Source organism: Oncorhynchus kisutch, linkage group LG24, assembly GCF_002021735.2.
Source record: "Oncorhynchus kisutch isolate 150728-3 linkage group LG24, Okis_V2, whole genome shotgun sequence".
Classification (NCBI taxonomy): Eukaryota; Metazoa; Chordata; class Actinopteri; order Salmoniformes; family Salmonidae; genus Oncorhynchus; species Oncorhynchus kisutch.
This window is the reverse complement of record NC_034197.2, coordinates 29,402,991-29,419,639: the sequence shown is the minus strand read 5'-3', so window position 1 is coordinate 29,419,639 and position 16,649 is coordinate 29,402,991. Positions and strand designations below refer to the sequence as shown.

Below are 16,649 nucleotides of genomic sequence, written 5' to 3'. Positions count from 1 at the left end.
CAAAACGTTAGGATAGAAAAGATCTACACAAATGTCACGTGCTATCAGCGTAAGGACTTTCATCTCATAGCTGCATATTTTCCCTTCTCTCCTATAGGAGGCCATATGAAGGCAGTGTTACAGCTAATGCGAGTCAGACTTACTGGCTGGTCAGAAGTCTCATGACACTCCAGTCTCGGGGGAAGATGGTGAGCTTCATCAGGTTCCGGAACACACAGAAGATCTTCAACAGGAACTCCTGGAAGTCAATGGAGGTAGTGAGTATTGTGTACATTATCATCTACATATTATACCTCAGCCCCAGGTTCCTAAATCAGACTGAGACTGTAGCTCTCACCTTGAGTTCCTCTTTACTGTGGAAGTTGTTGAGCAGGTGGTGGAAGTGGACCTCTGTCATCTGTCTAAGTAGAGACAGCAGAGTGGACACATACTCCCCCTGGACAGGCAGAAACACTTCCATATCAGTGAGGTTCCATGCATTACAAAACATAATCTTTTTCATGTAGTGTAGGAGAGTCTCTGACCGTGATCTCAGCCGTGCACTGGGGACAGCGCTGCCCCCTAGCTGTCTCCAGAGACTGAGACTTGGACATGATGGACAACAGAGTCTGGAGCAGAACATCCAACAGGCTCTCCACCATCATCTCTACCTCCTCCTGAACAGAAGACTCCTAGGAAGAGGGGGAGAGAGAAACGATGGGGAGAGGTGAGGAAATAGGAAGGATAGAGTGGGAGGGGCAGAGAGAGAGATAGAGAGAAGTAGAGAAGAGGAGGAAAGAGAGAGGGAGATCGAGTGAGAAGGAATTTAATGAATAATTCATTAATTTGTATAAGCCGCTCGACAGACCAATTAAAATATTAATTCAGCACTCAACGTAAAGTGGCCTACAAAATATTGTCTTGACAATAATGTCTGAACAATGACATGGTATTATAATTGCCTTAACCAGTCTTGGCAGTGTATAAAGTTTTACCAACTAGTCTGTCATCCCATCTTTAATTCCATTTGATACAAGAAATGTGAAAAGAATGTTTAGCTGGGATACTATAGATACACTACTGTAGATGGTCTAGTAACCAGTTATGGTACCAGCTTGTGTTACAGAGAAGTAGCCCCTAACCACTGATACAGGGTCAGATATAATTTCATCCTCCTAATGATGATGATTAGGACAACTTCAACTCCAATCTCTTCTACAGCAGTAGATTCAGTGGTGATGTGATGTACCATAGCGCTGGTATTGATGATGGAGAAAATGCTAGTGAGGATTCCTGAGCAGATCAGCAGCTCCCTCTGCTGGCGCAGGTGCAGGTGGATGTGATGCAGGACGACCGGCAGCAAAATACTACGAGACTCTGAGAGGGGGAGAGAGAGGAAGAGGGGAAGAGAATGGGAGGGGTACGGAGAGAGAGGAAGAAGGGGAGAGAGTGAAGGATCAATTGTAGAAAGATTTTAACCAGCTTTAGCCTTTGCCTTTCAGATTCTTTGTCCTGACAAAGAACCAGTTACAGGTAAAACAATCTATTACATTCCCACTTTAGGAGCATCTAACAGTGTTCACAGTTTCATTTGGTGTTAGTAAAGCTGTCCTGTAGTCTTCAGTCTTACCAGGGAAGAAGAAGAGCCTGCTCTCGACGGTGCGGGCGATAGACTGCAGTTTGACCACGTCCATAGACTGACCGATGTCCACCGTACTGGGCATGCTCCCCAGCGTGCCCCGGACATACTCAGCCACCTCCTGCACTGTGAACATCTGCAGCAGCTCGTCAAAGATGTCTGGGAAACTGTTCAATAACGCCGCCTGACAGGGTCAAGGAGAAGAGACAAGAAGGGAGGGAGAGAAAAGGAGAACAGACAGACAGACAGAGGGAGACAGAGAGGCAAAGAGAGAAGAGCAGAGAGACGGGGAGAAGCAGGTCTAGATCATTTGTAAATGACACTATGCCATAAGGGAGTTTTAGGACTGTAACATCCATACAGGGATACATACGTCTTAAAAGGACCATAAGAAGAACGTAAACCAAAACAGGGCAGGGTAACACATATCTTATCGAGGGAGGTTAACAGCTGACAGAGAGCAACTGCTGCACTGGGTGACCAACACAATGTGGCGCTGTGACTAACTGAGACGAGAGAGACTTGGAGCATGTCTACCATAGAAAAGCATGCAGTTGATCACAACAGTAAAAAGAGGGATCAGAATAAAAATAAAATGATACAAAGTATATCAGCGGAGGCTGGTGGGAGAACTGTAGGAGGACAGGCTCATTGTAATGGCTGAAATGGAATTGATGGAACAGAGTCAAACATGTGGTTTCCATGTGTCATGGCTCCTCCTCTGCATTGCAGGGGCGGTTCCTCCTGCAGGCAGAGGAGGGTCGTTAGTGATTGGAGTCACCTGGGATCAGAGTATTTAAACTGTCACTAATCACCTCTCTCTCCGCTAATAGTTTTGTTTACAATAAAGAACATTTTTTAATTGGCCTATACCTGTTGTTCGCGTCCCCTCATTTTTGCCACAGGCTATGAGCCGGCTTGTGACAAGTGGGGGCTCGTCCGTAAGTTAAAGTTAATTGTACTTTAGTCTTTAGTATTTTAGTTTAACATTTTGTTATAGTTGGTTAAGGTTTTGTCTAGATTGTTCTTGTCTTATTATTGATCTGTTTGTTTATTTGTAATTTGGCTTATTTGATTATTGTTTTGTAGGTAACTTGGGTTAGTTTAGTTCAGATTGCCAAATTTTTTGTTGGAGGGGATGTTTTGGTTGGGCCAATATTGGAGAGAGCATTGAGAGCCATGTGTTCTTTTGGTTCAGTTAGCCTGGTAGCTAAATTTGGTTAGCAATTCACTCTGGGTTTTTCTGGGTTTTGTTCAGGTGGGAGTCCTCATGTTCAGGCTTATCAGCGAGTGTCAATCGGAGGCTTGTGGTGTTTTTGTTTTCGGTGGCAGTGAACGTGGGTAGAGCATCCCTTTTCCCTTACATCGGCTTGGGAGCACCTCCGTGGTTATGGAGGGGGGGGGGCAGTGAACGTAGGTAGAGCATCCCTTTCCCTTTTCCCTTACATCGGCTCGGGAGCACCTCAGTGGTTATGGGGGGGGGGGGGGGGGGGGGGGGGGTAGTGAACGTGGGTAGAGCATCCCTTTCCCTTTTCCCTTACATCGGCTCGGGAGCACCTCCGTGGTTATGGGGGGGGGGGGCAGTGAACGTGGGTAGAGCATCCCTTTTCCCTTACATCGGCTTGGGAGCACCTCCGTGGTTATGGGGGGGGGGGCGCCAGTTTCTGGTTGTCTTTTCCACTCCACTGGTTTTGTGTGCATAAAACCCCACCACATGTGACTGCACGAAGACCAGGGCCAGTTGTTTTTGGAGGATAGTGGGGTGTGGCTCCTGTCCTTGAACCCAGACTGACAGCAAGTGAGTTGTGTTTTTTTTGTTGAGCATTTGTAATAGTTGTATTGGTTGAGGAAAATGTCTTCCATTTTGAGTAGTTTTGTTCAAGCTCCTTTGGAGGTAGCCTTAGAGTTGTGTACTAAGGAGCAGTTAATTGAAATTGCTGAATATTATCAGATTGAGATTGTTGATTTAAAAAATTTAAAGACTGTTAAAACTAGATTAAAGCAGGGTCTTGGAGAAATGGGTTTTTGGGGTCAGTCTGCTAGTAGTGGGGGTGCAGGTTCAGTCTAGCCCTTCATTAACTTTTGAGCAGCAAAGGAAGCTGTTGCAAATGCAGTTAGAGATAGCATTTCTCAATTGCTCTAATAGACCAGAAGGACTACCACAGTTTGATGTTTCACAGAATCTTCGTTTGTTGCCTACATTTGAGTCAGATCCAGGCATATTGCGGAAGCTAGAGCTTGGTCAGATTTGGACATGCCTGTTGCAATGTGTACTTACAGGTAAAGCACGTGAGGCTTTTACAGCACTGAGTGTAGCTGACAGTAAAGTTTTTGCTAAAGTTAAATCAGCAGTTCTGAAGGTCGACGAGCTTGTGCCAGAGGCATATTGTCAACGTTTTCGTTACAGGAAAAAGTTAGATTCACAAACCTATTCTGAGTTTGTTCGTGATTTGACTTCTGCATTTAATCGTTGGTGTACAGCTTCTGAAGTTAGTACTTTTGAGGGTCTGTCTAATTTGATTGTGTTAGAACAGTTCAAAAATTCTGTCTGACCAGGTTGCTACATACATACATGAATGAATGAATGTAAAGTTAAATCTCCAAGTGATGCAGCAATCATTGCAGATGAGTACAGGCTAACACATAAAAGCCATTTTGAGTCAAACAGTGACATGTACCATAAAAATAACTTTACTCCTAGGAATAGTAGGTCACCTTTTTCTGGGGCTTCTTTCCAAAGACCTCATCAGAAGTTTGGGTCTGGAGGACTTAAAGCACCGGTTAATGCTAATAATACCTGTCGCTACTGTTTAGTTGAAGGACATTGGAAGAAAGATTGTCCTCTGCTTAAATCAAAAAAGTCAGGTCAAGTTAAACCTTCTGTGATGGCAAGTCCTGTTGCAGCCTCTGACCACCAGGGTGAGCTTTTTCAGCCACTGGTTGAGTTTGATTCTGTCTTCCCACTGATTTTTCAGCCTTTATTTCAGATGGTGTAGATGGCAACCAAAATGTTTCAATCAAGATCTGAAGAGACACTGGAGCTTTAGATTATTTTATTCTGGAATCTGTTTTGCCGTTCTCTAAAGAGTCTGATACTGGCAGTTGTGTAATGGTATGTGGTATGGGTTTAGTTCCATTCTCTTGTCCTTTACATGAAGTTACCCTAAAATATGGTCTGGTAGAGGGTGTTGTAGATGTTGGGGTTAGACCCCAGTTGCCAGTAGATGGAGTCCTCATGATTTTGGGGAATGACTTGGCAGGTAGTAAGGTGTGGGCAGATGGCAAACTAAATATCTGTAAGAAGCAACCTTCAGTGTCACCTGCAAGGGAATCTCCGGATCAAAACTGTATGTCTCCTGAGGTATTTCCAGTTCCTTCCTCTCGTAAGGATATTGAGAGTAAGCCAGAAAGTCTTGAGTTGCCGGTCAAACTCCAGACAGAACAGATGACTAGTTCTAGAGGTTCATTGATTGCTGAGCAAAAGGCCGATACTAACTTGGCTGATCTGTTTGATAAAGTTGTTCCTGATTCAGTGTTGAGGAATAGTGCTCAGTGTTATTTTCTTCTGGATGGGCTGTTGGTCAGGAAATGGGTTCCACACTATGATCAGGGTCTAGGAGAACCAGTCTTTCAAATAGTTGTACCTACTACTTTGTGAAATAAAGTGTTGCAAACTTCACATGGTGATGTGGCAGGTCATATGGGTGTTCGTTAAACTCATGATCGCATACTTCATTATTTTTTTCTGACCACGTTTAAAGTGGGATGTATCTCAGTTTATTAAAACTTGTGATACGTGTCAGCGCACAAGCAAGCCAAACCAGCTTGTAAAGCCAGCACCTTTGTATCCAATACCAGCCATAGGGCAACCTTTTGAGCATCTTATTATCGATTGTGTTGGGCCTTTACCAAGGTCCAAGTCAGGTCATAGCTACTTATTAACTTATGTGTCAAGCAACCAGATATCCGGCAGCTTTGTCCTTGCGTACCATAACTTCAAAATCACTAGTTAAAGCGTTAACTCAATATATTTCAACATTTGGGAAACCAAAAATCATCCAGTCAGATCTGGGGTCTAACTTTATCTCCCATTTATTTGTTCAGGTTCTTAAACCACTTAAAGTTAAACACAACAATTCTACTGCGTTCCATGCCCAGAGCCAGGGAGCTTTGGAACGTTTTCAAACTTTAAAATCCTTGCTTTGTGCATACTGTACAGAACTGTCTGCAGATTGGGAGGAGGGGTTACCTTGGCTGTTACTAGCTGCTCGTGAAGTAGTGCAGGAAAGCACAGGGTTTAGCCCAAATGACTTAGTGTTTGGTCATAAGGTGCGTGGGCCTTTAGCAATGTTGCAGGATGGTTGTTTGCCTGAGGAACCACCTCGGAACCTTATTGACTATGTAAATGGTTTTAGGTTGAAGTTGTATAGGGCTGATGAACTGGCGAAAGAAACTAAAATCTTCTCAACGGAAAATGAAACTGAAATATGACGGACAGGCTGAGCTGCGTGAGTTTAGTCCCGGTGATCGTGTACTTGCTCTTCTGCCTCTTGTAAGTTCACCTTTTCAGGCAAAATATTGTGGTCCTTTCATTGTGTTGCGTAAAGTGTCAGTTCAAATCTATCTTATTGAAACCCCTAGTCATAGGAAGTCCTCTAAATTATGCCGTGTGAAGCTGTTAAAATGTTATCACTCCCGTGATCTAAGCAAAGTAGAAGGCCCTCCAGCGGTCAGGTCAGCGATGACTGCTGCTCCAGTCACTGCATCTTGTGGCTTTAATTTGGTGGAGGGGGAGAAGAGGAGGACGTTAGGGTTTCAGATGAGGTCTTACAAGGTCGGTTGAACTCCAAGACTTTGCAAAACCTTGGTTTTGGTAGATCATTTAGACTCTGAGAAACGTGATGAATTGGTAGCTCTTATTAGAAACTACCCTGTTTTTGTTTTCTGACACTCCATCGCAAACCCACTTATTTGTCTGAGGTCCCTGCAAAATCCCAACCAGCGCCTGATGCGTTGGGCTTCGTTCTTGCAACCATTCAACCTTGATATTAGACACATTAGTGGTAAGGATAATATCATTGCTGATGCTCTGTCCCGTGCTCCTTTAACCTAGTTTGTATCTTCTCTCTGCTGACCCCTACGGGCTGTCTGCGCCTCTTTCCTCTTAAACTGCTCCCCAGGTACCAGGGCTGCTGAGTTTTAGGGGTGGACAGTCAGTTGGGGGACACGGGGCTACTACTAGGAGCTGGGACCTTTTTTGGGGGGGGGGGGTTTGAATTGTTTTGAATATGTTGGAGGAATGTGGGTTGAGGGTGGGACCCTCATTTTAAGGAGGGGGGTGTCACGGCTCTTCCTCTGCAATGCAGGGGCGGTTCCTCCTGCAGGCAGAGGAGGGTCGTTAGTGATTGGAGTCACCTGGGGTCAGAGTATTTAAACTGTCACTAATCACCTCTCTCTCTCTCTCTCTCTCTCTCTGCTCCTCCAGGTATGAACCTGTTTTGTTTGTTCTTTTGTAGTTTTGCATAGTTTTCACTCAGTCATTCACACACACAGATTTACACATCCATGCACTTTACATACACCTTACATTATGATACTTCCACACCTCATTCCTTTTTCTTAGTTTAAAGTTAATAGTTTTGTTTACAATAAAGAAAACATTTTAATTGGCCTATACCTGTTCGCGTCCCCTCATTTTTGCCACAGGCTATGAGCAGGCCTGTGACACGTGTGTGTGATACCGTTCCATTTATATATTATTTCAGCCATTACAATGAGCCAGTCCTATCTCCTCCCACCAGCCTCCACTGAATTATATATGCATTAAAGGTCGACTTTGGGCAAAAATAATAACTTTAAACTGTATAACTGATCAGTGCACCATTATACCAGGTAATTTAATGCTTAAGAAAAAAAGGAATAACATATATGGCTACAGAAGTGCCATGTATTACCGATCTCTTGTTCAAAAACAAATCCTGTGAAATGACATCAACACATACTGGAGGAGTTACTGGCTAGCTACAGTGGCTAGGGTAGATAACGAACAAGCTATGTTGATCATAGGCAAAGGCACACCCCATTTCTATTTTTATTTATTTTTTGAATTTTACCCCTTTTTTCTCCCCAATTTCGTGGTATCCAATTGTTGTAGTAGCTACTATCTTGTCTCATCGCTACAACTCCCGTACGGGCTCGGGAGAGACAAAGGTTGAAAGTCATGCGTCCTCCGATACACAACCCAACCAAGCCGCACTGCGTGCATCCAACCCGGAAGCCAGCCGCACCAATGCGCCGGAGGAAACACCGTGCACCTGGCCACCTTGGTTAGCACACACTGCGCCCAGCCCGCCACAGGAATCGCTGGTGCGCGATGAGACAAGGACACCCCTACCGACCAAGCCCTCCCTAACCCGGGCGACGCTAGGCCAATTGTGCGTTGCCCCACGGACCTCCCGGTCGCGGCCGGTTACGACAGAGCCTGGGCGCGAACCCAGGGACTCTGATGGCACAGCTGGCGCTGCAGGACAGCGCCCTTAACCACTGCGCCACCCGGGAGGCAGGCACACCCCATTTCTGTTTGAAAATTGAGAAAGAGGGGCCCCCCGAGTGGCTCAAGGCACTGCATCGAGGTGCTTGACCTGAGTTTGATCCCAGGCTGTGTCACAATCGGCCGTGTCCAAGATCCCCATAGGGTGGAGCACAATTGGCCCAGCGTCATCCTTGTTAGGGGAGGGTTTGGTTTTACTTGGCTCCTCGCGCTCTAGTGACTCGATTTGGCGGGCCGGGGGCCTGCAGGCTGATTTCGGTTGTCAGTTGAACGGTGTTTCCTCCGACAAATTGGTGCAGGTGCGTGTTAAGAAGCGCTGTTAGGCGGGTCATGTTTCGGATGACTGATGACTCGACCTTTGCTTCTCCCGAGCCCGTTGGGGAGTTGCAGTGTTGAGACAAGATTTAATTGGCTATCATGAGAAGCGGGATTTTTTTTCTTCTTACAAAATACATAAATACAATTGGAGAAAGAGGCGGACCGTTTTTCGTTCCCAGATTTAAAGTGCTTTACAGGAAAGCAACAAAGAAATGCAACAATACATGAAATCAATGAGAAATTAGTGATAAATGAAAGTCAATTGAATCCAAGCTAAATGAACACAAAGAACAAAGGAGCCGATAAGCTCATAATAGTCCAGTCAAAATGTACTGATCTGTCTATGTCGTTATCCCTTCTGGGATAAAGACAAGCTAGAGACAGACCGGAAGTGCTGATGTTCTGACCTGTGTGAAGACGAGGGTCTCTGAGCTGCGGCTGTCCAGACTCAACACAAAGCGGATGGACTGGAAGAGCTCCTGGATGCTGGCCCTGAACAGCTCCTCCTCCATACCACAGGTCGCTCGCGAGTACAGGATCCGAGACTGGACGATAAACTTCAACAGGTACTCCAGAGCCTGCAGGGTGGACAGAGGACGAAATAGGATACAATTACCTGTAAAACACAATTATCTTTATATTATGTGTAGTGTGGTGGTTTGAGTTGGGTTGTGCTCCTTTCTTTAGGCCTTGTAATACAGTATACCTTTACATGACCATTACAGCATCAAAGAGCAAACCTCGGTGTCATAATTCATGTCAGTATTCTGCAATGCAAACAAATCAACACATATTGATGATTCCCTGTCATAAGATATCTCTAGTCTTCATCCATCTGGAAACCTCCCCTGATCTACCAGGGCTTTAGATTATACTATTTGACATTCATGTCATATTTCCTTTAATCTATAGGCGTGAGGTCTAAATGTTCCATGTTTGGTAAAGAAATGCATGTTGGGAGTGTCTAACAGTGTGTGGGTACACTCTGTTTGTCCAAACCTCTCATGTCCTGATGTGACGTGAGCTTTACCCTCATAACCTCCTGGATGTGGTCCTGTCCGACCACCTTCGATGTGATGCCAGCCTTATCTTCAAGGCCTAGTGGATGTGGTCCTGTCTGACATCAGATGTGATGCCAGCCTTACCATCATGGCCTCCTGGATGTGATCCTGTCTGGCAACCTCAGGCGTAATATGAGCCTTACCATCATGGCCTCCTGGATGTGATCCTGTCTGACAACAGATATGATGTGAGCCTTACCCTCATGGCCTCCTGGATGTGATCCTGTCTGACAACCTCAGCAGAGCGGTCCATGTACCACTTCAGACAGCGAATCAGCTCTCTACAAGAACACAGAGTAAAGAGTGTTAAACATGGGGTATTCCATGGCCATATAAGACAAAGAAAATGTACACTGGTGTCATAGTCAGGTCCAAGATTATTGTCACTCTTGATAAAGATATTATTATATATTATGTGTGGTTTGAGTTTGGTTGTGTCCTTTCTTTAGGCCTTGTAATACAGTATACCTTTACATGACCACTACAGCATCAAAGATCAAACCTCGGTGTCATAATTCATGTCAGTATTCTGCAATGCAAACAAATCAACACATATTGATGATTCCCTGTCATAAGATATCTCTAGTCTTCATCCATCTGGAAACCTCCCCTGATCCACTGTGGCTTTAGATTATATTGTCTAAAGTTTTATGAGTTGGAGAACACGTTGGGAGGGATCTTAGACCCTCCCTCCATATAGAATCCTTCCAGATCCTTGATTTCCTCCGGGGTTTCAAGTCCGGAGACTGAAATGGCCATTGAAAATGTTATTTTTCCGGCCAATGAACCATTTCTTTGTGGATTTTGATGTGTGCTTGGGGTTATTGTCTTGCTGGAAGATCCAATTGCGGCCAGGTTTTAGCCTCCTGGCAGAGGTAACCAGGTTTTTGTCCTGGTACAGAGTAAAGTTTGTGACCTTAAAAAACAAAATAGCCACATAACATCAAAGATCCACCACCATATTTTAAAGTAGGTATGGGGTTATTTTCTGCTCATGCATTCTCATGTTGATGCCAAACCCACCACTGGTGTGCACAGGCAAAGAGCTCTATTTTCATATCATCTGACTATAGCACGCACCGCTTCCAATCCAAGTGCCAATACCTTTTAGCAAACTCCAGGCATTTATATTTGTTGGATGACACTGGGAACACACTGGTTGAATCAATGTTGTTTCAATGTCATTTTAATGAAATTGCGTTGAACCAATGTGGAATAGAAATGGCATCGAAATGAGAACGCATGAGCAGAAAACAACCCCATACCTACTGTAAAATATGGTGTTGGATATTTGATGTTATTGGGCTCTCCCCAAATACAGGTGTGCCAAGCTTGTAGCGTCATACCCAAGACGACTCGAAGCTGTAATCACTGCGAAAGGTGCTTCACAAAGTACTGAGTAAAGGGTCTGTCAACAGACCGAATACTTAAGTAAATGTGCTATTATCAACATTTTCAAAAATATCTGAAAACCTGTTTTTGCTTTGTCATTATGGGGTATTGTGTGTAGACTGATGAGAAGAAAAAACTATTTACTATTTACGCTGTAATGTAACAAAATGTGGAAAAAGTCAAGGGGGTCTGAATACTTTCCGAATGCACTATAGCTCAGTATATTATTTATTTATTTTATACAGTCTTATTTGTTTGTCTTTATCAAGTGTGCCAATAATTTTGGACCTGACCGTAAGTGGTTCATTACTTGTAGGCCAGAGCTCCTGCAAAGTGGTTCTGTATGTATGCCTCCATAACAGGCCGGAAGTGGTAGAAACGACTGTCCCTGAGCAGGTTGATGATAAACACCTGAGTGCACAAAGACAGACAGACAGACGGGAAAACATAAGATAGGGTTTAGCCATACTGGAGAAAATGTGAGTATGCTGCAGCCACACCACATGCAGTCATGCATGCATTCACGCATGTGTGCACACTCTCACACATGTGAGTCACACACATACATAAACACACACACACTACATTCCATTACATTAAATGAGGTTGGTCTCTCCATCTTGACATACCAATGACTGGAAAACCAGTGGTCCGTATTTATCTGTGTTGTCATCCAGGAGACAAAATAGTGTATCCAGGACATCTCGTAGGAACTGCAGGGGAGAAGAGCCAGCTATATCATTAAACCAGGGGTGTCACACTCATTCCATGGAGGCCCTAGCGTCCACAGGTTTTTGTTTTTTCCTCTCAATTAAGGCCTAGACAACCAGGTGAGGGGAGTTACTTACAAATTAGTGACCTTAATTCATCAATCAAGTACAAGGGAGGAGCAAACACCCGCAGACACTCGGCCCTCCGTGGAATGAGTTTGACACGTGCATTACACCATCATAGTTCCCCAAACCCAATAACATAGGCTAGTCACAGATCTGTTAGTGTTTGGCCAAACAACAAAGAGGAGTCTTTCCTAGATGTATTGATTGAATAAGAGTGTTACCTTGACAATCTCCTCTCCGTTGATGTGGCGTAGTTGACCCAAGATATCTAACACCTTGTCAGGGTGGGCTTTCCAGTTCAGCAGAGCTAGGAGGTCCACTGGAAAAAGGGCAGAATAGAACAGACACAAAAACATGTGTGAAGCTCTGGGTAAAGATCGAGGCTAGGCTTGTGAATGAGATGAGATGTACAAAACAGTGTAGTGAGCTGGCCTTACCGTTCTGAGTGAGCTTGGTGGAGCAGAGCTGTGTGGAGACCCAGAAGGTCTCCTTGGGGTTCCTCTGGAAGGGCAGGGTGGAGGGCAGGTTGGGGCAGCTGTTGAAGTCCTCTTTACAGCAGGGCATGCTCAGGTACAGGCCCTGGTTACTGAATGTTGTATTCTCATCACACTGAGAATACAACAGAGAAACGTGTTAGATAGAAATTACAGAGAATAATGTAGAATATGTAAGCCTGGATGTGCATGTCTGTGTCGTCTATGACCGCACCTTATAGACATAGAGCTCATGGCTCTCGTCTGACAGCGTGGTCCCATCCTCCCTCATCAGAGGAGTGAAGGCAAAACCAAACAGCTTCTTCTCCCCTTTGTCTTTAGCTGAGGAGAGACACAAAGGAATCACTGTATAGTTTATGCCATCTACACAGCATAAACAATACCAGACACAATTCTGCATTGCTATCAAGTTAATAATAATGATAACAATAATAACTTTATTTCTAAATCCTGTCCAGTGTTGTTGACATACTGGAACAGTGTCTGAACTCAAAGCGCAGATGTGATCCTCTGAAGCGGTCTATGGGGATGGGTAGTTTAATCATCTCACTCCAGCGAGGGCTGTTGTTGTGGTACAGGACAAAAGAGCGGTGTTCACTGGTGTTGGGCTCCCCACTACCCAGACTGATACAGTCCTGATGTGGGGAATACAGAAAGGACAGGCACTCTTTAGAATGGATGGATGGATGGGTGGGTGAATGGATGGATGGGTGGATGGATGGGTGAATGGATGGATGGGTGAATGGATGGATGGATGGGTGGATGGATGGATGGATGGGTGGGTGAATGGATGGATGGGTGAATGGATGGATGGATGGGTGAATGGATGGATGGATGGGTGAATGGATGGATGGGTGGGTGAATGGATGGATGGGTGGGTGAATGGATGGATGGATGGATGGGTGAATGGATGGATGGGTGGGTGGGTGGGTGGGTGGGTGAATGGATGGATGGATGGATGGATGGGTGGGTGGGTGAATGGATGGATGGGTGGGTGAATGGATGGATGGATGGATGGATGGATGGATGGATGGATGGATGGATGGATGGATGGATGGATGAATGGATGGATGGGTGGGTGAATGGATGGATGGGTGAATGGATAGATAGATGGATAATGGTATAATGGTCTGTCAAATGGTTGAAATCATGAAATCCAAATAAATTACGACAAACCAACCGAAATGTTCTCTGTTACCTTGAGTGTGTCCCCATCGGCGTAAAGTACATACACAGTGACCTCAATATTTTTCTGGACACTCTTGCCCCCCCTCTCAAAGTCCCCTCGCTCCAGGGTCAGGTACAGGTCATTACGAGTGTCACCTAGGATAAGGACACACAGTCAAGCCATGACAGTGTTCTGTTCTAGAGAATTCTCTCTCTACAGTGTCCCTACAGTTCAGAGGAACAGGCCTTAGAATGCCCACGAGACAATAACATCTCTACAAGTTCGAAGCCTAGGACAGAACCAAATTAATGTTTCATGTGCACGGAATTGTTAGTTTATCTTTACTTTATACTCTGTGGTTTTTGTCTTCTATAATTTACCTCAGCCTCAAGTGATCCTAAGTCTGGGATATCCCAGAACGTGGAGCTACGTATGCCTATAGGCAACGTCTTAAACTACAGCAGTCAAAGATTGCGGAAGTAAGTCATCTGGCTCGAAAAACTAAGGGATCCTGGGTAGCTCAGATAAGTGTGGACATTATGAATTAGGATGCGGCGCTGACACCAAACATTATTGTTCTTGTCAATAAAAAATGGCCCTCCTGTTCTAATATACACAGTAGCTCATAATAACTGTCTCAGCACCCCATGTGAGTCGGTGCTTAATGGAAAAGATATCAATGACTACAGTGAAAGAAGATATTGCAGTTATTTATAAGATCAGATTACTGTTATTTATATCTTTCTCATTTCCTTGGGGACAGATGAGTCACTGACAGGGGTATTGGGAGGTATTTTAAATCAGAGTGAAAGGAAGTGGAGGGGTGTGTGTGTGTGTGTGTGTGTGTGTGTGTGTGTGTGTGTGTGTGTGTGTGTGTGTGTGTGTGTGTGTGTGTGTGTGTGTGTGTGTGTGTGTACACTGTAGTATTCATCTCAATGGAACCCTAAAAGAGTGATGCCAAATGATGAAACAAACACACACTTTATGGCCCTTCACTCCTTTGACAGAATCTTTGAAGATCTCTGTTGTTTGTTTACAAATGGTCACAGTTTAAAGACATGCTCCGGTACTTTGGCGACTAAGAAATCTTTTTTTTAATCTCCTGGATGTGTCAATGTGTTGTTCCTACATGCATAATCTATGAGAATAATTACTGTCTTACCTCATTTAGCCACAAAATCCCTAGTTTGAAAGCAACTGATTTCCCAAAGCTGTGCCACGCCATTTCCCTACGTTCCCCCCCACGTGGGCCAGCCCCCTAGTAATTTGAGTTATAGCCAATGAGTGACAGAATTTGAATGACAGTTACCAAGAGGCCTGCCCAGCGTTATCCAATGAGGTTGCAGGGCAGGCCCAACGGCTCAATGGACACAGCAGAGAGAGAGAGAGCTGCCAGCCATAAGATGAGGGACAGTCTGACAGACCAATCAACCTGCACATGTCCTCTACTGTGTGCTTATTGTTATTGTTCAATGTATGGTTATTTTGACCCTTGGTTATTGTTGTTACTGTTGTCCCGTTGACAATTTTGATTCTTAATATTGTAAATATCCAAAATAAGCTTTGGCAATATGTACATTGTTACGTCATGCCAATAAAGCAAATTTAATTGAGAGAGAGCGAAAGAGAGAGAACATATCTTAAATATATGTGACATAGTACGCAATTTTCAGAGACCACTTTTGGCTCGTGGGTGCTACTGTCAGAACTACTGGCTAAAAAGTATACAAAAGCACCAGAGAATCTCTTTAAGCCTCGGACCCAGATGTTGTCGAAAGTAGGAAACACCTAGCCTACATTCTCTTCAGTATAGGCCTAGCTCCTGCTGAGGGTTTATTTTAAGTGAAACATCTGATTTTGAGCATTTTGGACTGAGACTGGTTTCCAACTGTGTCAATGAAACTGGTGTCCTTCTGAACATCTGCTTATCCCCCCTTAAATAATAACTTCCCTTGAATGAAACACAAGCCCTATTTTCTGGAACTCCTCCTTTCTCCCTACCGTCTACACCCTACCCTCTACTCCCTTTCCCCTACCCTCTACCCTCTACCCCCTAAACCCTACCATCTACTCCCTATCCCCTACACCCTACCAACTACTTCCCTATACCCTACCCTCTACTCCCTTTCCCTTACCCTCTACCCTACCCCTACCCTCTACTCCCTATCCCCTACACCCTACCCTCTACCCCCTACACCCTACCCTCTACTCCCTACCCTCTACCCCCTACACTCTACCACCTCTACTCCCTTTTCCCTACCCCCTACCCTCTACCCCCCTACCCTCTACTCCCTTTCCCCTACCCCCTACACCCTACCCTCTACCCCCTACACCCTACCCTCTACTCCCTATCCCCTACCACTACTTCCCTATCTCCTACCAACTACTTCCCTACACCCTACCCTCTACTCCCTTTCCCCTACCCCCTACCCCCTACCCTCAACCCCTTAAACCCTACACCCTACCCTCTACTGTCCCTATCCCATACCCCCTACACCCTACCCTCTACCCTCACTTCTCCCTATCCCCTACCCTCTATCCCCTACAACCTAACCTACCCTCTACTCCCTACAACCCTATACCCTCTCTCTCTATCCCCTAACCCCTACCCTCTACTCCATATCCCCTACCCTCTACTCCCTACCTCTACCCCCCTACACCCTACCCGCTACTCCTTATCCCCTACCCTCTACTCCCTATCCCCTACCCTCTACTTCCCTATCCCCTACCCTCTACTCCCTATCCCATACCCCCTACAACCCTACCCTCTACTCTCTATCCCCTAACCCCTACCCTCTACTCCATATCCCCTACCCTCTACTTTCCCTACCCTCTACCCCTACACCCCCTACAACCTCTACCTCTACTCCCTAGCACCCTACCCTCTACCCTACCCCTATCCCCTACCCTCTAACCCTCTACTCTCCCTATCCCCTACCCTCTACTTCCCTAATCCCATACCCCCTACACCCTACCCTCTACCCTCTACTCCTTATCCCTACCCGCTATCCCCTACAACACCGACCCTACCCTACTCTCTACTCCCTACAACCCCTACCCTCTACTCTCTATCCCCTAACCCTACCTCTACTCCAGTATCCCCTACCCCTACTCTTCCCTACCCTCTACCCCCTACACCCTACCCGCTACTCCTTAATCCCTACCCGCTACTCCTATCCCCTACCCTCTACTCTCCCTATCCCCTACCCTCT

General features: G+C 45.3%; 1 protein-coding gene across 1 annotated transcript in view; it reads right to left on the bottom strand.

Annotated features, from left to right (window-relative positions):
• Positions 1-16,649, bottom strand: part of LOC109869781 (dedicator of cytokinesis protein 3) — a 93,832-nt gene that overhangs the window by 14,663 nt on the left and 62,520 nt on the right. The window contains exons 15-28 of the mRNA XM_031803457.1: positions 13,468-13,592; positions 12,742-12,904; positions 12,484-12,590; positions 12,213-12,384; positions 11,997-12,094; positions 11,569-11,652; positions 11,250-11,350; positions 9,747-9,828; positions 8,894-9,064; positions 1,610-1,802; positions 1,229-1,356; positions 525-671; positions 338-436; positions 144-238 (exon numbers count right to left, since the gene is read on the bottom strand). Of these exons, the coding sequence (XP_031659317.1) occupies positions 144-238; positions 338-436; positions 525-671; positions 1,229-1,356; positions 1,610-1,802; positions 8,894-9,064; positions 9,747-9,828; positions 11,250-11,350; positions 11,569-11,652; positions 11,997-12,094; positions 12,213-12,384; positions 12,484-12,590; positions 12,742-12,904; positions 13,468-13,592 (1,765 nt within the window). The remainder of the gene's footprint in view (positions 1-143; positions 239-337; positions 437-524; positions 672-1,228; positions 1,357-1,609; positions 1,803-8,893; positions 9,065-9,746; positions 9,829-11,249; positions 11,351-11,568; positions 11,653-11,996; positions 12,095-12,212; positions 12,385-12,483; positions 12,591-12,741; positions 12,905-13,467; positions 13,593-16,649) is intronic.